The sequence below is a fragment of the Hippoglossus hippoglossus genome, chromosome 11, assembly GCF_009819705.1.
Source record: "Hippoglossus hippoglossus isolate fHipHip1 chromosome 11, fHipHip1.pri, whole genome shotgun sequence".
NCBI classification, from domain to species: domain Eukaryota; kingdom Metazoa; phylum Chordata; class Actinopteri; order Pleuronectiformes; family Pleuronectidae; genus Hippoglossus; species Hippoglossus hippoglossus.
Genome location: NC_047161.1, coordinates 6,391,156 through 6,414,725, shown reverse-complemented (window position 1 = coordinate 6,414,725; position 23,570 = coordinate 6,391,156). Strand labels below are relative to the sequence as shown.

The 23,570-nt window shown below is 40.9% G+C and overlaps 2 protein-coding genes across 3 annotated transcripts; both read left to right on the top strand.

Moving 5' to 3' along the window:
* Positions 1 to 1,407: 1,407 nt before the first annotated feature.
* On the top strand, positions 1,408 to 6,743 carry ciarta (circadian associated repressor of transcription a). The gene is made up of 6 exons (XM_034600304.1): positions 1,408 to 1,692; positions 3,072 to 3,437; positions 3,544 to 3,619; positions 3,736 to 3,814; positions 3,921 to 4,074; positions 4,368 to 6,743. Exons 2-6 carry the CDS (start codon positions 3,072 to 3,074, stop codon positions 4,737 to 4,739), a joined length of 1,047 nt encoding a protein of 348 aa, XP_034456195.1. The 5' UTR covers positions 1,408 to 1,692; the 3' UTR covers positions 4,740 to 6,743.
* Positions 6,744 to 7,712: 969 nt separating this feature from the next.
* rprd2a (regulation of nuclear pre-mRNA domain containing 2a) lies at positions 7,713 to 21,131 on the top strand. 2 transcript variants are annotated; one of them, XR_004615407.1, is made up of 12 exons: positions 7,713 to 8,146; positions 12,169 to 12,298; positions 12,587 to 12,738; positions 13,239 to 13,291; positions 13,457 to 13,583; positions 13,716 to 13,891; positions 14,159 to 14,504; positions 15,122 to 15,322; positions 15,750 to 15,917; positions 16,045 to 18,063; positions 20,538 to 20,720; positions 20,840 to 21,131. XR_004615407.1 is itself a non-coding variant. In XM_034600064.1 (10 exons), the coding sequence occupies exons 1-10, from the start codon at positions 7,972 to 7,974 to the stop codon at positions 17,121 to 17,123; spliced, it is 2,607 nt and encodes an 868-aa protein (XP_034455955.1). In that variant the 5' UTR covers positions 7,713 to 7,971; the 3' UTR covers positions 17,124 to 18,757. The 2 variants fall into 2 exon arrangements, 1 of the variants encoding a protein (XP_034455955.1); XM_034600064.1 differs by lacking the exons at positions 20,538 to 20,720; positions 20,840 to 21,131 and having other exon boundaries at positions 16,045 to 18,757.
* Positions 21,132 to 23,570: the final 2,439 nt, after the last annotated feature.

Below are 23,570 nucleotides of genomic sequence, written 5' to 3'. Positions count from 1 at the left end.
GTCATGCATTGACAGACACACCTTCCATTTATCCAGCACATGGTATTTATCCACAAATCAAACAAACTTGTCCTGCCTGTTAGAGTAATATAGTGAGTGGATATGACTTGGTAGGTGGTTGCAGAAACCGCTATTATGTGTATTCTATTTAATTTACATGTGTTTACAGGCATATTGTCTAAATGTCTATTCAGAAATCGTAATAAAAAAATTGTTTTTGTTATACCTGTCATGAGGTTCTGATAATAGTTAAATCAAGTTCGTTGTCTTACACAACTGCCCAGAGAGCGTCAGAAGCCCCAGGTCTACTCCACGTGGTCGACATCATTTAATACAAGATGGCGCAGTAGTGGCAGTTAGTCATTACAGCTGCGCCTTTTCATATGTATTCTCTTGTCTTCCTTATTCTTACTTGCCTGCTGCTGTAGAATCTGAATTTCCCCGGTGTGTTGATCAATAAAGTTTTTATCTTATCTTATGTATTATGTGTGTGTGTGTCTGTGTGTGTGTGTTTGTGTGTTTTATCTTTTTTTTTTGGGGGGGGGGGGGGGGGGTCACCTGGGGCCCAATGGGAAATCGTTGCCCAATGGCCTTTAGGTGAATACAGCCATGGGAGGTCGCTGAGCCTCTTTATAATTGTACAGATGAACTGATCTGCTTATTAAAGAGCGTACGCACGTATTATATATGCAGTACATTTCCATCTTCTTATGTGACTCCACTCCTATTATTTACAATGTGCAAAATAGTTGTTTGCATATTTGGTGTCATGTGCATGTCACAACATGTCCTTATATTTATGGGGATTTTTTTTCTTTCTATACTTGCTCCTGCAACCACCCTGCACTTTACTTTATAACATTTCTACACAAACCACTAAGGTGTATATGATGTACATATTCTGCATTTTTAATTTTATTCTATTGCCTTTTTTAAAAATATATATATTTGTATTTCCTTGTCTGCCTCATAAAGTCTTATCTTACCTCATCTTATTTTATCTTATCTTATCTTATCTTAGCATCTATCTCTCTCAGGAGTGTTCTTAGAGGAAAGGAACAAACAACAAAAACAAAAGGGATTCAAACAACAAGCAGCCAATGTCCCCAGCAGCGTGTGATTGCGTAGTTCAGAGTGATGATTAAGTAAAGTACAGTAGCGCCATTAAAATAGATCCATTTGCGTATTTAGTTCGGAGCGGCCGCGTGCTCGTCTCCTCGTTTCTCAGCCACACCACCTGCACGTGCGGCCGCTCGAAACGCGGCGGGACCAACGCGCGCCGCCAGCCAACCGGCGCCGCGGACGCCTCCGATTGGCCAGGCCCCCGGGCCCCGTGTGCGGGGATCGAACCGCCGCGCAGCCAATCGCGGCGGTTGTTCCTTCCACCGGCACGTGTACCGTCTGCTGCGCGCCGCGGGTCCTCCTGCCTCAGACGCTGCACATGTGACGGAGCGAAACGAGCCGCCCACAAAGGAGCACGATCCACCCCGACCACAGGAGCTCGAACCACCGGGAGCACAGGCGCCACCGATCACTCCCGAGTCCGCACGCGTCCGTCGAGAGCTCCGCGACCGTCTCCTTTCCGAGACCCGGGATTGTTTTGAGCCGCTCCAGTGACGCTCCGGTGCCTTATCGACAGGTTCCCGTTTATCATCCGCAGTTTTGTGAAGCCGCTTCTGCTCCGGGTGGAAGGTAAGAAGCTCTTTTATTTCTTTTTAACGTAACTTGGGATTCGAACTTTGTGCTGCGTCAGAACGTCTCCGCGTCTCGTGTTTTCTTTGTTTTTCTTTTTTATCACACGTGTGTTGTTTTGCCGTTTCTCCCCCTGCGGTAGATGTGCTGTTCACGTGCGGGGTGCACCAGTCACAACAGTGTGTGTTTATTATTGAGACAACACTGTCCTTAGATGACACACACACTCACACACACACACTCTCACACAAACTCACTCTCTCACTCTCTCTCACAGACACACACACACTCACTAACACAGACAATCTCACACAAACTCACACACACACACACTAACGAAGACAATCTCACACAAACACACACACTCTCTCTCACTCTCTCTCTCTCTCTCACACACACACACTCTCTCACTCTCTCTGGCACACACTCTCACGCCCTCTCACACACCCTCTTTCTCTCTCACACACACTCACTCTCTCACACGCCCTCTTTTTCTCTCACACTCTTTCTCTCCCACACTCTCTCACACATGCTCACACACACCCTCTCTCTCTCTCTCTCTCTCTCTCTCTCTCTCTCTCTCTCTCTCTCTCTCATAAGTAATCTTACACACTCTCTCTCTCTCTCTCTCAAACACACTCTCACAAACGCACACGCACATGCACACGCCTGCCACATGATAGGAGATACTATGTGAATGCAGCTGAACATGGTGCACCGACACTTCAACTCTCGCCCATCACAACAACACAAGGAGGCAGTGGGATTCACAACGTGCCCTCACTCCTCTCTCTCTCTCTCTCTCTCTCCTGCAGACTTCCACTCACTTGTAGAATCAGTAACGAGGCCCACTCCAGCTTTACTGGCTCTTCTGTCCTGATATTTATTATTTTCTACTTGCTCACCCATTAGTTGAAGGGGCTTGTCTTCCCGTTTGCAGCACATCAAGATTGTGATTATAAATAACTTCAGATGTGTTTACAATCCTTTATTGTGCAATAAGGATGGGTTGACGTATCGTTGTTGTGTAATTATTGTGGTACAGGAAGAGATAAGACTTATTGGAGTAATAACTTAAAATCAAACATTGCACAATTAAGTGCACAACTGGCCAGCATGAGGACTGGATGTCTCAGCTTGTTCTATTGCAACATTATCAATGATCTTTTTACCTCAGAATCTTCTAGTAGGTAATGAGTCATTCCCAAAAGCAGCAATACTGAAATACTTGCTAAATTTCAACCAATAACACCAACTTATTTCTTGTAATTCACTGATATTGCACAGTTTGGGTAACTCCTTAGATTATTTCATTCCTGTTTAATATATTTTTTAAGATTATTTCCACTCAACTCTTTTTTTCTCTACTGTGTCCACAGATGAATTCACTGGGCAGCTCTTCCAAATGGCCGTCCTACAACCCGCTACCCTCCACCTTGACCTTTGTCCTGAGTGAGAGTGAGCAGACTGAGGATGAGGCAGATGTCTTTTCAGAGGGAGAAGGAGACAGTGGCAAAGGAAAGTCCCCCTCAGCCGGGGACGGACTCACATTTTCTGGTGGTTACCTCGATTTCCGACCTTATCCGGATCAGCGGTGCGCAAGGTCCAGGAGAGAACAGTCCAGGAGAGAACAGTCCAAACGCTGCACCGACGGAAGTATACATCCAAACTCCGCCTCCTCTCCTGGAGCTGCCACATTAGGCTCATCATCAGCGACACCAGGGGATCTGGCCTTTGCTCAGAAGGTGAGCAACCTCAACCTAATTCCTGCGTCTATCTTTCAGTGTTTGTTTCATCCAAATAGCAGAACAGTCCCAGTAGTTAACCTTGACTTTCTCTTTATTTTCCCAGTGCGCAGATTTGCACAGGTTTACCCGTCCTTTGCTTGGACTCCTGCACGGACTGAAGACAGGGCGATTTGACAAAGGTAAGCTGCTGAGCAATATTGAAAATGGCTGATTATTTCTTTTCAACTTTTAGTTCTTCCCAGCCTACAATTATCCCCCCCAGTGTCTAATTACCTTGATGTTTTAACCTTGGCAGGTCTAACCAGTTTCCAGCAGAGCGTTGCCATAGACAGATTGCAGAGGATTCTTGGGATTCTGCAGAAGCCTGATATGGGGTAAGGGGACCATGACAAAGCAGCCTAACATTACGAAAGTAGGGACACTGGTCTTCTAATCAGTGCTCAGTATTGTCATTAATGCGTTTTCCTTTTTTTCCTGCAGTGAGAAATACCTCCAAAATCTGCTACAGATAGAGATGATGTTAAAAATCTGGTTCCCTCAGTTGGCGTTTCAAACAATAGTTACACCGAACCCGACCATCACTCCCCGATATCCACCACACTGGCGCCAAAATCAGCTCCACATGCCAGTCAAGGTAAGATTCATACTATAATCATAAAATGTCTTTAAAAATGTGTAAAAGTATTACAAGGCTTTTAGATATTAACAAATATGGAGTATTGAGTAAAAAAATAAGAGATAAGTTAGTGTTAAAGAGCAGGAAAAACTACATAAGCTTATTGTGTATCTGATAATGCAAAAATATTATTACTATAATGTTTTTTTTATTAGTTTCGTAATAGTATTTTCTGACGATTTCAGTTTTCTTTCATATCTCAAAGAACCCAGTTTGCTGTAGTTGTTTATTGTTCTACTTTTCTTTTCCAGAAGAGAAAGCTGAGCTGGTCAGATCCTCAAATCCCAACCAAACACAAGCACCATCACCAACACAAAGAACAGTGGAGCTTCCAGACCTCAACTACACTCAACACCGTCACCACACGTCTCCCCGAACCACCTAAGAACCTGAAATCTCCAGAGAAGGAAACAGTTGTAGCAGTTGGGTGCAGCTGCAGAGCCGGACACGAGTCCACAGACAGCACTGGCACTTTGAGCAGGCAGTCGTACTCGTGCAGCACGAGAGAAAATGATAATCGGAAGCAGCTCAAGACTTCTCCACCTTCACACTGTGGCAGCCCGGCTACGCAAGACAACTCGGTGTCCTCCAGTGACACCATTACCACAAATGACTCACCTTAGCTGGACTCAACTGACCTTCCTACCACATGGAGGTGCCACAACATGCCGGCCAGAGTGAGGCTACAGGGCGGACTCGATTACATAAGCAATGACTTAGTGTAATGCAAAGGCATTACTGGGTGCAAGTCACTTAATACCCCCGGAGGAAGGGGAGAAATGCAGATAGACACTCTCCAACCTCCAACTATCCAATGTGGATTTTGATGACCCCAGAGTTGTTGAACTTTATTACTAGGAATTGTGTATTATTTGTCTTTAAGAGAATCGCTTTTATATACATTGAAGTCAAAAGATGTAGGGAATACTTCACAAGTGTAATGAGTTAAAGCAATCTGTGCTCTGTTTTATATTTTATTCATATCATGGAGCTCAGCCCAAACAGTAACAGGATAGGATTTCATGCCACTGGTGGAAAAACAGAAATAGCACATATCACTTTAATGAGAGTGAACAAAGAGGATCATTGCTGGCACAGTTTAAAGCTGTAACAGTTAAAGACAGTCGTCTATAAAATAAATTAAGAAACAAAAAATGAAATGAGCTTTTTCTCATACATCTTATTTTATTGCCTGTATTTGTCACATATGTTGGTAAACTGATTATCTATTGGTTCTAATTTGAACTCATGGCACCTTTTTATGGGCATTTGTCAAAATTTTGGAATATATTACAGACCAAACACTAAAATGATGAATAGAGAAAATTATTTATAGCTTAATACATAGTCAAAATAACTTACAGCCCTTTTACATGCACATTTAAAAAAAAAAAAAAAGCCATTTGAGAAAGTTACAAGTTTTTTTCTTGCATCTTGATTGTAGCGTAAGAAGAATGTAACTGCCAAACAAAAGTAGTTTGATATGATAGTTCAGAACGTTATCATATCAAACACACCACTACACAGTCGCTACCTATTTATATATTTAACACATGCGTACATCTTTGCTTCTGTGTAAATAAGAACGGCAAAGTGCAAAAATACTGCACAGGAAAACCACAACCTGAGTTTGGTGAGGAAGATGTAGAAAATGTAGTATTTGATAAACACGTGAGCTTTGAGTGACTTTTTCATAGAAGATTCAAGAGACCTATTTTATTTGATCCTGTGTGAATTAGAACTGATGCAATTTGACTTTGTGACCCAATAAGGAAGTGTTGCACATCAGAAGAGTTTCTATTGGCAGATTGGTTACACAATAACCAGACGTGTGTTACACCAGATGAGTTCTTTTTGTGTGCTTGAATGAGAAGTTTTATCGGCAAACTTTTCATATTTTCTGTTTTATTTAATTTAGGCACTTTGGATGGAATTTGAAAGGTGTAATAAAAGTAAAAATGTTGGTCATTGTACACATTAAATGCCCCAATTTTACTGTTACTACGAGAACAGCTTCCGTGTCCCATTATAAATGGAATTGTATCACTGAATTGTTCTTGTGGAAATAGTTTTTATCACTCAAAGTGCTTTATGATTGATCATTTTATTTTATTTAATAAGGAATTATGTCGTTGAGGTAAAGAAAACTTCATTCCTGAGCACATCAGGTATTTTTGATAGAATTTGGGTGTTGTTCCACCATATTTGAAAACTGATATCATTCATGTTGAATGGCATTTCATCTCTGAGTTTGTCACCAGTCAGCCTTAACGGTAACCATGAACTTGCCTGAAGTTACATAAACACTTCTACTAAACTTGTGTTATGTAACTAACGATGGTAAAATCATCACGTAACCTCTCATGTCATTGCAAACCAAATGCTGTGTAGACGTCCCTCAGGCTTCACCATTAGTCATTTTCATTGGCCTGGAATTAGGCTGTTAAAAATCCTAATGTTAAGCATGTGGTAAAGAACAATAGTTCAGCGTTGTGTTGTTTTGGTCTGTAAAATGTCATCATGTCCTACAGTACAGGTTTTGCTGTGCTGGGTTACACGTCTGTTTCAAACAACATTTGTAATATGAGAATTCTGAAAGTTGTTGGAAGTAAAGATCTTATTCCCCAGTTATGTGTCCTTAAGTCTTCTTCTGTTTAGTTTCTTTTTTTCTTTAATATAAAGAAATTAATTAAAATACATTGAATTTATTTCAATTGCAATTTAAAGTTTTTCTTTTATTAAAGATGTTATTGTTAATTTTTTTTTCATAATCCATGAGTTAAATACAAAATTAACCAATTGCTTAATAATGGTAATATTCAGCTTTGATAACTTTATTATTTTATTATAACATCGTTAAAGTCTTGTTATTTTTAATCTAACACTCTTAATCAGTAACTCGGATACATATCTGTACTGAACTGAAATATTAAGAGTATTTCAATCTCCTTTACTTCTTATATGCCCCCATATTTCATAAGGAAATATTCTTTTATTTCCGTACATGTGTTTGACAGCTGTGGTTGGTAGACACTTTACAAAAATATGGATTATAGGCTATAAACCCCAACAATTTGAATTATTATAATTGATTCCACATTCATGTATCAGTATTAATAAACCACTAATAGTCCATATACAATTAATAAAACAGAAGAAAAACAACGCGTGAGTGTAATTAAGACGCGCTGTTATAAAGTTAAAATGTGGTCACAGCAAATATTAATGTCATTCTTTTAAAATGTATTCACTTGCGGCATTATTTTTCAAAGCTTTATTGTTAGAACTTATACTGCACATTGCAATACAACTTAACATGTCTAACAGGGCCTGATTTGAACATCTAAAGAGAAATTAAAGTATCTGATGACACCACACACTCCTGGGTAACGTGTAGAAATGCAGTGTTTCTTGTTGCGGACCATTAGATCATTGTTGTGTAACACGTTGCAGCTCGTACTGTTGCACACACGTTTATGTAACACGCGCACAAAGTCGTCGTCGGTAGCACGCAGCAGGTGGCGCTCGTAAGGCACTTGCCCTCCGCGACGCGGGGTGGCGCTATAATCACGTCGTGTGTGCGGAAGTGTCCTTCACTGCTCCGCCAGCAGCGAGTAAACAGACGTGCAGGATGTCGCAAGGCGCTAAACTCCAGCTTTAAAATATGAAATGATATAAACTCCCAGCGGCGATAGAGACGAGAATTTGATTAAAAAATCAGCAGACTACACATTTAAGGCTTCGTTACATAACAATGGCGGCAGAGCGGCCGCCGAGCGCTGCGTTGAGCTAGCATGCTAGGCTAAGTGCTAACTTTCAGTCGGTGTCGGGAAATGCGAGCGGGCTCCCGCGGTCATGGCAGCGGGAGCAGGAGCCGCGTACGGCGGATCTCTGGAGGCGACGTTGGCCCGGAAGTTCCAAGGTCTCACCAGCACGATGGACTCGATCCAGGGGCTGTCGACGTGGTGCATCGACAACAAGAAGTACCACAGCGTGATCGTGCGCCACTGGATGAGGTTTCTGAAGAAATGTGAGTAAACGTTACAACCAGAAAAGTGATGACAGAGCGACTAACGTGGAGCAAACACGAGACAGAGCTGCAGGTTCAACTTCTACACGTCAGTCAATACCGCAGGATAAATGTCAACTTATTATTATATAAGTTTAGAGACAGATGTTTACTCCACATGTTGTGCTTTAAACTCCTCTGTTTGTGCAGAGAATGACAAACACTTGTGACTGTGAGTTGTAAAGTTTTCATTCATTTTAAAGATGTTGACCTCCCACCTGTCACTGTTGGTAATCATCAGGATCAATGCCACATTATTATTTCTGTAATAATCTGGAGAAGATTTTTGCTCCTGAGTGAAGTTTGTGGTTTAAACACTTGATAAACAGCAAAGTAGTTCAGGAATCTGAGTTTGATCAGACATATATTACATCTCCATGTGCTCAATGCATAATAATAAAGATCTTTATTTGTGCAGCACCTTTCAAAATACAGTTATAAGGTGCTTTAGATAGATAGATTGCAGTAAATATTGATATTGTTTTAATGGCCAATCCTATGAGATATTTGCTGTTTTAACTCCTACTTCTGTCCACCGGGGAAACTGAGTTTAAAACGAGCTCTCCTCTCAGTTTAATAAGTTGGCACCCGACTCTGCTCGGTGGAGTTTAAATTGGATTATTTCCCCCTTGATGAACGAGTTCCTAAACTCACGCTGCCTCATGCTTTGACAAGACAAACTTGTTCGCCTGCTAATGATCTTGTTAATGTGGATATTTGTTTTTTGTGTTGTTATGCTATTCAGATCTGGAGCTGGGCAAAGCTCCCGGGGCCCCACCTCCAGGGGCCCCCTAAAAGTCTCAGCTTAACAGTGCATTCGTTATTTGGCAAAATAGGTTACGTACAATTGTTGTTCAGATGTTTGCATTGTAGACCTCCCACCAACAATTTAAAGAAATCCGACCCACAGAGCAGCAGCCAGAGCTTTGATTAACCAGCTCATAGATATAATTTTTGATTGATTATATACAAATTTGTTGGGAGGTATCTACAGGGTCCAATAATATCCCATTATCTTGTGTCAAAATGAGTTAAGAATAAACCAAAGCTTCCTTCTTTTGAGATGTGCACTATACTTGATGAGTCAAGTTTGAGTCATTGAGGGGAGATCAGAAAACTGAACAGGTTATTTCGGCGATGAAGTTGCTCTGTTCAGTATTGCTGTATTTTTTTACAGTTGACATTTGAGGTTGGTTTGGCTCGGCTGCTGGATTTGAAACAAACTATGTCATAACATGATAAACTGGTTTTCAATAGAACTATAATAATACTGGTTGTAAAAAACATCTTGCCAAAGGGCTGCAGTTGATGTCAGATCCAATTTTGATAATCAAGTGATTAAACTATAAATAAAATCATTTGCTGATTTTGAAGGAAATCTCACCAATATAAATATTGATAAATGCCGATCACCCATGCCTGTCATCAGTGATACCCATTTGTCATTATTTTCTGGTATTTTATAATTGACAAATGGGTCGATAGGCCATAAATATCTTGCAACCTGACTGCTGATGCTTTTGTTGATGATGTATCCGAGTGTGTGACAGGGTGCAAACGCAAAGAGAAGCCATTAAATAAACTTTATCTGCTCAAATAGACTGAGGCATGAAAATGATCCCTCCGAGTACTTTGCACACTACATCGGAAATAGATTTGTAAATGCCTTAGAGCGATGGTGTATCTGGACATAAACTAGAAATTGTTATTCTCAACTTTCAGAATGTAATAATGAAATTGCGATTATCACTGCTGGAGCGGTCAAAGTAGAACTATTTTTAACACCGAGAGCTTTTATGCTAAATTAAAATATTAAAGCCAAAATCAAACACATGATGTTTCATAAAAGATGATCAAAATACAACTTAAACTACCTTTGCACCTTGTATGTTATTCATGTAAGCTGTTTCTTTTGAGCTGAGGTTTTGAAGCATTTATTGTCTTTGTACGTCTGTTTTTAGGTTCGTTTTTCTGTGCCATCATTAGTTGTAAAGTTTGCCTCTGGTTTTATAATCAGTATCTGTGGATTAACAGTAATGGGCTGTGGTTTTTCATCTGCTAATGTCTTCTAATTGCTGTATTTCATAACCCAAATGTATTGCATGAGCTTTGGCTACGAGATCTGACAACATGTGACTTATAAACCTGAGTTTTCAAAGCCCTTTAAAAACAACACTCATATTCACGAGGCCTGGTGCTGCAGTCATCATTGTCCAAGACAAGGCCACAACTGAGATGTTTAAGTCTTTAGCACTGAAAACATTAATATGGATTTATTGAATATATTCAACATGCTGACTAACTGCATAGAATCGCATGGATTATGCATTTACTTAAAGAATATAAACACCTGAATATATAAATCAATTTGAATATTAATTGAGGGCAAAACTGTTATTTTCTACAACTTTGATAGTTATTTATTAAGAAATGATGTTGACCATTTTCCTTTTAAATACAATGCCACTTTTTTATATCATTATAAATGTAATGTCCTATAGTTGGTATTTTTAGACTTAACAGTAGAAAAAGCAAGTTACAGATTTAATCGATAACAAACCTGTGGATTTTACAATTTAATAACCTAAAAAATAAGGTGATTTGTAAACCTGTTGCACCAGTTTGATGTTACAAGGTTTATTGTGTTTACTATGCTGACCTGAAAAGGTCCTAGTTTCTGTTTTGTTTCTGTCATAGTAACATTCTTGGGTTTTTAATGAAATGAATGGACAGATAATTAATTACATACAATACACACTTGCATTTCTGGTGATTATTTTTCTTTTGTGTGTTTAATCACTGACTTTTATGCCAAGGTTACCTGGTAGATCTTTGTTTTAATGAAGTTTGTCACATGTTACAATCAGGCCGTGGCTCACTGTCAATTGCTCTTTGTCTCATGTGGTTGTTTGTTTATTGTGCGTCACATTTGAAATGAGAACAAATAGCTTTCTGTTAGGGAAACATTATGATCTGTTGTTCTGCTAATGAGATCACACACGTCAGTCAGTTTGCCTTGAAGCAACTTGAGGACTTATTATTATCATTATTGTTTTGTGGTGAACACTTGAATACAACTGACTGACAGTGTGGAGACACGAGTACAAACATGGCTTATATGTACATATTTATTTCACTCTTAAAGGGTTTAACATTTTTGTATTTGCTCTGTTGTCAGAAAGTTGTAACTCTGAAAACGAAAGTTTGAGCTTTGAGCAAGTAAGAGAAATACAGCAAATCTGTTAGTGTTTTTACCTTTGAGTGCAAGTTAATTGGCTTTGTTGTATTTAAAGATATTATGTTTTAAATGATTTGCACCCTAATCACAGTGTTTACATTTTAAACACAATAATCACTTTCCTGTAATTCTTTTTATTTGTCAAAATAAGATTCATTGATGTAGTTGTTTTGTATTTGTACGACTGGTTCCTACACTTTCAAAGTTCTGATGAAATGATGTCTTTAACAAAGCTTCTAACATTCTCAAGTAACTTAAAGTGGCACAGAGCATGTGGCACTTATTCTCTAATGAGATAATTGCATTATGTATTTGAGTGGTTGCTTCTTATGGTCAATTAAAGGAAGGGGTTGATGGGAAAGGTGAACTCTGTATGTGAAGTATGAAGACAATATTGATTTGTTGTAAGTTTTCTCTTCCTCTTGCCCTTTGGATCAGAGTAGATCTGTAAAGAAACAATTTTATTGATTGAGAGATAATTGGCCGCTATTTTTATAATGAATTTATGATTTTGGACATCTTAATCAGCCATTAAATTAATCACAATAATTAATTGACTTTACTTGTCAAGTTACTTGTCCTTTGTTAGGATCTGGTTGTAGGTGATGGGCACCTTGCAGACAGAGAGTAGATGATTAATTAGTTAATCATGACAATAATCAATGATGTCTGCAAATATCCGATAATTGTCAGTTGCCGATCTGCCAGTCAAACTAATGAGACTGTCTCCTCTGTCCTCTGTCAGCTGATGCCCCGCACAGACTCAACCTGTTTTACCTCGCTAACGATGTCATCCAGAACTGTAAAAGGAAAAATGCCACCGTCTATCGAGCGGAATTCGCCGAGGTGCTTCCCGAGGCCTTCTCGCTGGTCAAGTAAGTCGTTTGTGGAAATGTAGTTTTATCTGGCGGTGGAACGTGTCGTTACTCAGCTCTGATTTAGAGCTTATTAGATGCAGTGATGATCTTTGTGTAGGATGTCCTGTTTATCCTCTCCGTCCTGTCAACCTTATCCTTTGTCTTTTCTCTGTCTCACTTCGTCCTTGTCTGGGTTTTATCCATTCATGGAAACTCCTCATACATAAATAAAGCAAACGTCATTACAGCAACATAAATCTCTGGCCTCCCTTGTTCTTATTCTGTCGTCCCGTCTCCTCTCTCCAGCCAAGAAGGTGACGCCAAGGTGATTAAATCATTGGAAAGGATACTGTCCATCTGGGAGGAGAGAGGAGTGTATGCAGGGACGCTCATCTCCGAGCTCAGGAGTGGCTTAATCAAGGAGGAGTCCCCGCCTGAGACGCCCGTGGAGCAGAAAAGTAAGTGTGTTGGCTTATTAATTTTTATAGAGCCCGACAGATATGGATTTTTGGGGCCGATACAGATATTGGGGAATTAAAAAAATTCTAACACAATATATAAGCTGTATTTTAAACAAATTGTCATTGATTTCTAAGATGATGTTATTAAACCCTTAAGAGAAAGAAATGTAATTGAGCCTTGATGTTTTACAGTTTTACCATACATTTTATTCTAAATAAAAAGAAAACAAAAATACAGCCAAATATATAGAATTTGAATATTTCAGCTCAACTCCAACTGTACAAAGTTTTTATTGTAATTGTAACACTTCATATGCAGATTTTGCATAAATTTTGTGTAATGTTGTTTTGAGTCTTTTTTATTTATTTATATTTAACTGGCTGAAGTTTTTATGTAAATCTTTTTATTTTTCAATACTGTATGTTGCACACACACATATTTTATTTGCCTTTTTGATGTGATCTCCAATTTATTTTTATTTTTATTTTTTTTAAAGCTCCAGTCGAGTCCAAAGCAGATCTACAATCCAAGATTGTTGCAGAGTTTGTGGTAAGGAAGACATTTTAATTCTAATTCAAACCAAAAAATCTTAATTAAACTGTAACATTCACATATTATGAATGAAGGTAACAAAAGACGGCTCTGCACATAGTTTATTTTTATTCAAATGTTGTGTACGTCTGACAGTGTTACTGACTGCTCCATCTGCTTTAGCCCCAGGCACTAATAGACCAACTGGCCAAGTACAAGAAATCTCTGGCGGATCTGGACCTGAGAGAAAAACAGCAGGCAGCTATGAGAGTTGACATCTGCAGCTCTGAGGCGCTCAAGAAGCTCAAAGGTGCCTGATTAAGACTTCTCATACTGTCTGTACTGCCTGAGTAATGGCGTCTGTGTCTCTGTCTCTTTTCAACATAACCTTAAAACCTCATAGTTTACCTTTTATAATACCTATATGCATTCATTCTGACAGATAAGGCCGGAGGAAAGAAGTTCTCCAAGGACTTTGAGGAAGGAAATACACAGCTACAGGAGTTTGTCAAGTATTTTGACAAACAAAGCAAAACAGGCCCTCCTCTCCTGGAGGCCCTCACCAACGCAGACATCTTCTATGAGATGCAGTACAAGGAGGTCAAGATTGTCGCTAATGTAAGAGACAAACATCTGTTGTTTATTGTTCCAACCTTAATTTTCAATCAATAAGAAATAAATATAGTGTTTTATAGTAGCGTATAATGCAACCCTTGTTTTATGGCAGTATTAGCATTTATTTAATAGATGCAGTTTATGTATTATTGATGGTACTTCACATTAACTGAAATGACAGAAAAGTACACACCACTAGAAATTTAAAGTGATAAAACTACTATTTATTAACACATCATCAATCTCGTCCATCTTTACATTTCTCTCCAGGCCTACCAGACGTTTGCTAACCGGGTGCTGCACCTCAAGCGTAAGCTGGACTCCCTGAAGGCCACCTTACCCGACCTGGACGAGTCGCCCATCCCCTCACCCTCTGCAGACGCACCGTCTCCAACCGGGTCCGAGTCCCCTTTCCACGGGATGGACCTGGCTGACCCTGATCCAGATCTTGATGGCTCTGCCATGGATGACGAAGCAGAGCCACCAGCCCCGAGCCCTCTGTCCTCACTGGGAGGAGGTTCCCCCAGAGACCCAGAGACTGTTGGACAGAAGGACAATCGTGAAGTGGAAGACATGGAGCTCTCTGAGGAGGAAATTGAGAGCGGGGGCATTATAGGTGAGGGAGTGGGCAGTGAAAGCTTTTTAAAATAATTAAAAGATAATTATGATTATTCCTTCTGGATTCCTGGAATTCAGTTCAAAATGTGTTGAAATAATGAAAATGAGCAGCAGCTGAGGAGTGAAGTCGCTAAATTATGCAGAAAAATCTGAAGAGACTCGTATCACATGTTATTGGAGAAGTTCCAAGTATTTTTCTTCCGACCCTGGTTCGTGGCAGTTTCTCTGGATCACATTTTAGCAGCCACAGATCCATTTAATGAAAATTATATGAATTTAAAGAACTATACTTGGTTGTAAATGTGACACTTTACACTTTTATATCCAGTTTTTCATTTTATTGGCAATTACACGTTTTACACCTGCAGGAGGCGTCAACTGCTACAGTCGTCTCTAACAGTTTAACCTCTTCATCATTCGTTATTATTATTATTTAAGGAAAACTGTAAACAATATTTTTTGTTGCGTGTTAATGGGATGACTTCTTTTTGCCTGGAAATCCTGGCTAGTAGAAAATTTATGACAATAACTGTTTGGCCTTAAAACTAAATATGAAATAACTGGATTTATCTGGCGTCACTAATCTCTCTCTTCCTGCCGTATGTTTCTCCTCAGTCGAGCAGCAGACAGAACGTCCCACCCCCCAGGAGGTGGCCACTCCAGCGCCTGCAAACAAGGAACCACCGGCAGCCACAGAGCAGCCTGTGGCACAGGTCACGCCCCCTGTGGTCGCTCCCGCAGCCAGTGTTGAAAGCGTTGACCTGGGTAAAATTGGCTCCATCCTCAACAGTTTAAGCTCAGTCATAAAGAACACAGGTGAGTGCTGCTGGCTGTTCTAATGTCGTAAAAACAGGCGGATTTATAACATAATAAAATTGAATGAAACTCTGAACTGTACCATTGTAACAACTGTTTCTGTGTCTGAACCTCACAGCATGTGACATAATATGAACATCTACAATTCCTTTATGCACTTTTGTAGTCGTAATATTCCTCTTTTCCAAAATAAAATTAAACTAAAAAGGTATAAGAATACATGGAGTATCAATAAACTCTGTGCACTGATGATTGGTGTATCTTGAAGTCCTCTATGAAACAACTAACTACCTTTGCAAATATATAATGTGGTGCAACCCCTACATTTTCTGCCAGACTGAATCCTCCTGTAATTGTTCTCATTTCACTGCAGACTTCATGTGTTCTTGACAGTGATTTACTGTGAGTGTTCCTCTCTGTCTTGCAGGACCTTTGGTGGAGAGTCCTCCTGCAGCTGTTCCTGCTGCCACACCTGCGATCTCTGTGGCCTCTCAGGATGCCAGTTCACTGGTAAACCTTCTTTCCAAGGTGGACGTGATTCCTTCAGATCTCCTTGGTGCTCTGTCCAAAGTGCAGGGCCAAAGCAGCTTTGCGGGTGAGACTAAAGAGTCCTCTGTTTTTAGTTTTAAAACAAAAACTTTATATTATGTTTCTATTTTATGATATACAACAAAAGCAGCTTGCTTAAAATACATTTCTTCATTCTTCTTTTCGTCTCTTAGGCATCTCCTCGACTCTGAGCAGCCCAGCTGCAAATGTCTCCTCAGCGTCCTCCAGTACAGGCAAGATTCCTCCTTCGTCCACAGCTGCATTAGCAGCACCCCCTCAGAGTCCGTCTCTCTCCTCTGTTGCACCCGTGCCTTCAACACCCAGCTCTTCTGTTAAACAAAGCACAATCTCCCAAGTCCCCCCCCAGACTTCTAACCGAGCCTCCGCCCTGGTGCAGGCTCTCCATAGAGACATGGATTTGACAACAGACCCTGAGCCGTCCAAGTCCTCTAAGAGTTTAGAGTCTAAAATCCACCGCTTCCTGCGGGGGAACTCTGCTTTTACTGCATTTGACTTGGGGTTTGCTGCAAACCCAGTAGGAGTTGAAAACGTCAGCCCAGTAACGGGCACAGACACCCGGGGTGGGACTCCAGTGCGGGACGAGGGAGGAGGCACCCCGACTCAAGATGAGATCATGGACAAGCCTGTGGTCCCGTTTACTTCTAGCTCAAATCAGTTGAAAGTTGGGGAAACTGTTGAAACGGCTCCCGTTGCGAGCCAGAGCAGAACTCAGAAGAACCTCAGCAGCTCCCAACAACAGGCTCACTTTCAGCAAGGCGTGGCTCAGAACGGGCAGGCGTACCAGCAGCCCCCTAGTGGCAAACAGGAGATGTCAGATCATGGGATTACTGCATCTGTAGCACATTTCCAGCAGTTTTCTGCACAAACAGGAGGGCTAGGGCCTGGAGAGAGAGCCCCAGGCAGCACCGGTGGCTCCCAGGCAGTCGAAGGCTTTCAGGGGATGAACGACAGGAGCTGGTACAGTGACATTTTCCCAGAGGGGAGCTCTCAGCAACCCAGAGGGTACAACGTAGCAGTGCCTGGGGGGCCTGGAGAAAATAAGACATCAGGACTTTATCAGTACCAAACAGAGCAGACTGGGGAACCTCAAGGGTTAGCTTCCCAGCAGGGAGCCACCATGCCCCCTGGTTTCTTCAGAGGCAACCTCCCTCCTGTCCCAAAGTTACCTCCGCCTCCTCGCGCCTACGACGCCCCCCCTCTTGTGACCAGCAGTCCGATGATTCCCCCCTGATCATCAGGGGATGAACCGCCATGGGGAGGGACCTGGGGCCCGACCGGACAGTACCTTCAGTGGGATGGTGGTGCATGACCATCAGCACAAGTCCATGTTCCATTCAGACGAGTCAAAGCTCGATCACCCTCATCACCCTGAGGATCTACACCACCACCGAGACAGCTTGCGTTACCAGGAGGAGCAGGAGTGGTATCAGGACGACCACCACCGTCAGATTTCAAGCACTTTCAGGAAGACCCGTTCCACCACCAGAGGACCCGTACCACAGGGCCAGGCAGTCCCCCGCACCACTACCCTAGAGGCCAAGGCATCAATCCCTCACCCTCAGAAGACCCTTACTTTAGCCACGACTACCAGCGGCACAGCCCCCCTCCTCCTCACCACTACACTCCAAGAGGGCCACCACCGCCTCATCTTGGTCTACGACATCCACATCAGCCTCCCCACCCTGCACACCACCCCCACCCCAGGGGACCCCCACGTGCGCCCTTTCCTCGGTTCCACGGCCCCAATCCAAGGTTAAGAGGCAAACGTCCAGGTCCAAGAGGTGGCGGGGGAAATCCTGGTCCAATGTTTCCACCAAAAAGACCCTTTCCACCTCCCCGGTACTGACCGGAGACTTTGTTCCGAGCTCTCTTAAATCACTGTGGATGACGTGAAGGTGGGGGGGCAAGACTTTAAAGAATGTTCAGTAGCTTACAAGTCAAAATCTGAAACCGCGAATGTCGCAGATACTGAGGTGGGAGTCGGAGGACGGAGGGAGGTGATGCTGAAGAACAAAATTCAGCAGCTGCCAGAAGAAAAGTGCAAACGGGGATGTGTAAAGGACGATTAGAGGGTTGAGGAGATTCAACACCCAGAGAGGTGCCGGCAAACGGAGGCTCTGAGAGGGCTGCTGGGCTGAAGAGGGAAGACAGAAGATCCAAGAAAAAAAGAGGTGGATATATATAATTCACTTTTTGTTTTATTTGCTCCAGAAATCAAGCAATTCTTTAAATATGTAACGGAGCGTCAGTTTGAATATAGGTCAGTGTGTGTGCATGGTATGAGGGTGTGCATGCGGTCAAGCTTATGTCCTCTTGTGAAAGGCCGTTCTCATATTCTTCCATCGAATCCGCAGATAGTTATTTTTGCTAAGAGAATAAGAAAATAATACGTAGAACGATTCCGCTGCTGTTTAGTTCGTCACCGAGCAGTTTTGACTGCTTCTCTTCCATATCAGCAGTTTCCCAGTAGCTTTTGGTAAACATCAATTTGAATTTCACTTTATAAACAAAAACACAGTGTATTTATATAGAGTTCCTGTTTGTCCTACAACGGAAGAGATTTGGGGCAAGATTACTTTCACTTTTTTCCAAACTGCAAATGTTATATATTTGTGAAGAACTGCTTTCTCCACCAAAGCGTTAAGTTCCCTTCGGCGACAGTTTCACGTCTCGTTGAGTTCCTTGAAGGAGAGCGGCACAAGTCAGAGATTGAAGGAGAGAGAGAGAGAGAGGTGTGAGAGTTCCTTTTTTTTTTTACCCGCCAACACCGACGCAGAAGAAATGCATTTTTGGAGAGGATGAAGATTCTCGGCTTCAGTTTCGTTTTACTTGTATTGACTAATAAAAATCTGAGTTTAAAAACTGTGTTGTTCTTTTTCTTTCCCCTGCTCGATGGACTGTCTCCGCCTCTAACTACCAGCAACCATCTTTATATAACATCAGGTTGTGCCTCAACTAGAACATTGTCATTATAGTGATAACCAGAGACTCTTAGAAGATCATCAAAGTTAATTAAAATGTTAATATAATTTACTGAATTTTATAGAGGCAGGCGTTGCAATTTGAGGGCAGGATTTAATCAGTGTTTTATTACTGCTAAAAACTGTTTTGTAAAAAGAGCACGTTTCCTTTAGGTTGTTGATGTAACTTTAATCCAGAAAGGTTAAAGTAATGTAACAGACAAACTACTTAATGATAATAATTAGTAAATAGTAACTAGTTGACGACATGTATCATGTTTTATTTATTTGCTTACTCTGTTATTGCAAAAAAGGTGCAGCCATTTTGTGAAATCCAAAACCTTAAAATATGCTCTAAATATTTAATATTTTCTAAAATAAAGCAATTAAACTATAGACATAAGATTAAGTATTATTCATGATGAAGGAATGTCAACACTGAGGCTGCACATTTCAGCCTGTGTGGACATTCCTGCAAATGTGTTTTTCCATTAATCCCAATAAGATCATTTAAAACATGTTTTTCAGGTGGTTTCTCAGAACACAGGTACGAAACTTAACCTTAATCAGTTTTTCCAATCCTGTTTGTTTTGGTTTTACTATTTAAATCCATCAGGCTTCAAATTGGCCTCGAAACGTTTTGATTTGTTCGTGTGATTCAGGTTCTCCCACCACACGTCCACTTCACTGTTCTCAGTGCTGGTGTTGTGATGGACTCTTTTCCGGTCGAGGCTTTTATCGTCTCCCTCTGGAAAATCAGGCGTTTGGCTCTTTGCTTCATGAATAGATGAAGAGAATGTGAGAGGAATTTAATTCTGAGGTCAAACTGTGTCTGCACCGGACGTCAGTGTGAAAACAAGTTTAAAGACAAAGCAGTAATTAGTCCAATTGATTAGATGACTACAAAACAAGGTCCTTACATGATTCATTCATTTGGAAAATAATCAAATGTAGTTAATTAGACCTGTGGACTGGTTAGTACCTTGTTAAACAATAAATAAACATTTTTATCTTTGTTTTAAAATTAAAAATAAATTGGTTTATATCACTTATATGAAAATAGTCACTAAACCAATTAAACCATTGAAACACTTTTGCTAAATTATTCTAATACTATATAATCCAACACTTCCAAATTTTAATTCTATAACGATAATAATAAATAAATATTCCGTTACTTTATAGCAATAGAAAATAAGCTTAACTCTTAACATGATTCATTTGAACACATGTAGCTTCTGTCTGATGGTTTCATTTCGTCCATGCAGCGTTTGGTGAAACAATGAAAACAGAAAGTGAAGCTAAAAGTTCAGGTCGATTAGTAGTTAGTTAATAATTGAATGTGCAGGTGAAGCAGGTTTTAAAACGGTGTATAGTCAGAACAGGTGAGACAGCTGTGGACAGATGTCAGCGTGTTTCCAGCAGCACTCACACTTTCTTTATTAGATTCATGTAGGAGCAGCCATTGAAATAATGATACAAGATGTGTTTCTACCTTTAGAATCTGGACTTCTCCATGTGAGTCAGGGAGATTTTCAGTGTCTTTCATTGCTGCGTGATAAATAAAACCTTTTGTTTAATTCATCCTGAGTGATAAATAATGTTTACTTTCCTCCATCCCTTGACTTTTAACCCATTTTCCTCCTGTTTCATCCCTCTTTCCCTCCTCCTGCTCTCCTCCTCAGGGAAGCAGAGCCACACTTTGATGTGTCTGATGTGATGTTAACTTCTTCCCACAACCTGACTGATGGAGGTGGGGGAGGTGGAGGTTCGCTGCTGCTGCTGCTGCTGCTGCTGTGACTGTCCTCTTTGAATCCCTGCACCGCTGCCAGTGATGTCTCTTCATGGTCTGACATGAACGCAGCTGAGTAAGACTCCGCTTAAACACATCAGAGGCCGAGGGCCACCAGCAGGAAATCAAAAAAAAGAAAAACAGGCAGGGAGAAAATCAAAATGCTGAAAATGTTTCTGTGTCTTTTCTCTTCAGACGGTGAATCACAGAAGAACAGGAAGTTTGGACTGAGGCCCATGTGAAGTGAGTACAACCAGGATTATTAAATACTTCCCTTTTCCTCGTCTCTGTGTCACTCACACACAAGCTGCCGTCAACAGAACCAGGTATTCAGATGCCCTTTTATGTAAAAACTCCACTAAATGCATTTTTACTGTGAAATAAAGAATTGTTTATATCAAAGAAAGGTGGTGTTGTCAGTTTATTTACAGTATTTTAGTCAAGTGTATCATCAGCTGCTTTTTATCCTGTGAAAACTCCTGTACCGCCAAAAAGATCCATATCAGTGGGCTTTAGAAAAACTTTGCTCAAATGGGATAGTGAGTAATTTTGTTCTAAAGGGAAAGTTAATCCCCAAATCCCCAAATTTAATATTGCATGGTTTTTACTACAGAGGAATAACTGATGACCTTTGGCCTTAATAAATGTCCTTTTATTTAAAGCCAGTGGTGAAATCTAACTAAGTATATTTACTTAACTAATGTACTTAAGTATAACTTTAGGTAACTATACTTTACATTTTTTTTACATACAGTCTATAAATCGGTTGTGACGCCTACATTTTTAAACTCGCGCTAAAAACCAGTGCATTCAACTATTCCAGCCTTTTTATATATATTTTTTTTCTAAATTTAAGTTCTCCTGCAACGTTGAGGCCTTCATTATATATAATTATATTTCAGCTTTTTTAATCTTCTGAAAATAACTTTTAGGACCCAGTTAAAAGCAGAAATGTCTTTGGAAAAACAGTTAGATTTGAGTTTGAGCTGCCCAACAGTAAAAAGTAATAACACACCAACAAGTTGCTGCAGTAAAATGCTGTTTGTACAATAATATATAAGAAATGATGTAGAAAAATATCTAACACTATGAAACGGACAGTATTTTTCACAATACTTGAAGTTATTTTTGCGGAAAAGAGTCAAGACAGATTTTACCACATGGCTTTATGTTTTATCGTTACTTGAATTGAATTGAACGTGCACTTCTCATTGAAAGCACAGAAACACATTGAAATCCCCACATGCAGTACAAGTCAGTATCATGTATAAAGTCACCACAGCATCATGTGTGTTGGCAGCTCGTCACCAGATGTCGTTGTTGGTTACACTTTGAAATTTAAAAAAACGTTCATCTATTGTCACTCAAATCAAAGTGATATAACGTTTATCGTTGTGTTTCGACCTTATGGATCAGAACCAGATGAAGTCAGTCTGCCACGCCTGCAGTGTGCGCGTGTGCGTGCGAGCGTGTGCGTGCGTGTGTGTGTGTGTGTGTCTCTTATTGTGGGGTGAAGGGCGGGAGGCGGGATTTAATGGCGAATGACAGATGGCGGCGTTAACACTGAGACGAGCGGAGGAGATGTTGTTCTGGTGGGAACAGCATCGAACGTGTCACGTTGAGATTTGTGCACTGAGGCTGTTTACTGTGTTTATAACGTCGGTGACACGGATCAGAACCAGATCGTGACTCCTGTTGAAGAGTCGTGGGTGTGTGCAGCCCGCTGTCATGTGGGCTCATTGTTTACATGCTGTCGAGATTTCACTGTGTGTGTGCGTGTGTGCGTGTGATGTGAAATGAAGGTTCCTACATTTGACTCTATTTGAAATAAGGAGTTTTTCCTCCAAGACGCGATGTTACTGCACAGAGTCACGAGCGGAGTCGAACCATATTCAGGACCACGGTCAGCGCCACGAGAACAAAAGGCGGATTTACATCTTTGATGTCAGGGACCGTCTGCTATTTCACCCCCTGCAAGAAAAACGACAAATCCCTCCGAGCGAACGCCTCCTGCTCTTATGTCCCATATCATTTGATTTCTGAGGGGAAAACATTTCCTCTGACGTTTGAGTCCCATCGTCCAAAACGCCCCTCAGTCTGATTTAGGCCGTGTTTGTTTAGTCAAGGACAGAATCCGAATTTATTGCCAAGTAGGTTACAAGGAATTTGATGTGTTTGTGAATAAGCATGAATTTAAAAATAGTAAAGAAATATTATAAACATTAGGAAAAAGATATGTAGGATGTGAACCTTGTAGCCTTTGTACAGCGTGACCTTTATTAGCCACAGAACGTTCTGATCTCAGTCACAGGTGAGGTCACGTTGTGCAAAACTGTGTTGGATCCTTTCTCTGATCTCCAGACTTAAAGGGATAGTTCACCGAAAATGAAAATGCACACATTATCTACTCACCATTATGCTTATGGGGGGGGGCGGATGAAGTGTCTGAGTCCACAAAACACTTTTGGACAGCGTTTCAGCCAAATCCACTACAATTTAAGGAACTGTTGGTGTCCATAAGCCCGACATTTAAAGTCGACTCGAAAAGGCGTCATTTACATTGTGTTTTTAGCCTAAATGTCAGCTCCCGGAAGTAGCGATGCTGCCGGAACTAGCGAAAGGGATCTATTGGCAGAAATCTTATATAAAATAATCCTACTGATGCTTTACTAGTGTTTTTTCATTTAAATTGTACAAATTGTTCTTTTCTCTACCCTAGAATTGGCCCTTTAGATTCAAATACTTTATATTTACATTAGGAGCGGGTCCTCTCTATGGAAGCAGACATGTTTTTTACAGTCGTCCAAACTGGACAAACTAATCACCTTTTGAGTTTTTATGACAACTGAAGGCTACCACAGGTTCTCTATCATGTTTGGAAGGGGAGGGTGAGGTGAGGGGGTGTTCAGCTGCAACATGCAACTTC

What these genes read in the sequence shown, in the direction of transcription:
- rprd2a (XM_034600064.1), top strand. Translation starts at nt 7,972, where the DNA reads ATGGCAGCGGGAGCAGGAGCCGCGTACGGCGGATCTCTGGAGGCGACG. An exon ending in AGGTCAAGATTGTCGCTAAT is followed by an intron (nt 13,892 to 14,158) that starts GTAAGAGACAAA and finishes ATTTCTCTCCAG; the next exon opens with GCCTACCAGACGTTTGCTAA. An exon ending in CTCAGTCATAAAGAACACAG is followed by an intron (nt 15,323 to 15,749) that starts GTGAGTGCTGCT and finishes TCTGTCTTGCAG; the next exon opens with GACCTTTGGTGGAGAGTCCT.
- ciarta (XM_034600304.1), top strand. Translation starts at nt 3,072, where the DNA reads ATGAATTCACTGGGCAGCTCTTCCAAATGGCCGTCCTACAACCCGCTA. An exon ending in GACAGGGCGATTTGACAAAG is followed by an intron (nt 3,620 to 3,735) that starts GTAAGCTGCTGA and finishes TAACCTTGGCAG; the next exon opens with GTCTAACCAGTTTCCAGCAG. An exon ending in AGCTCCACATGCCAGTCAAG is followed by an intron (nt 4,075 to 4,367) that starts GTAAGATTCATA and finishes TTTCTTTTCCAG; the next exon opens with AAGAGAAAGCTGAGCTGGTC.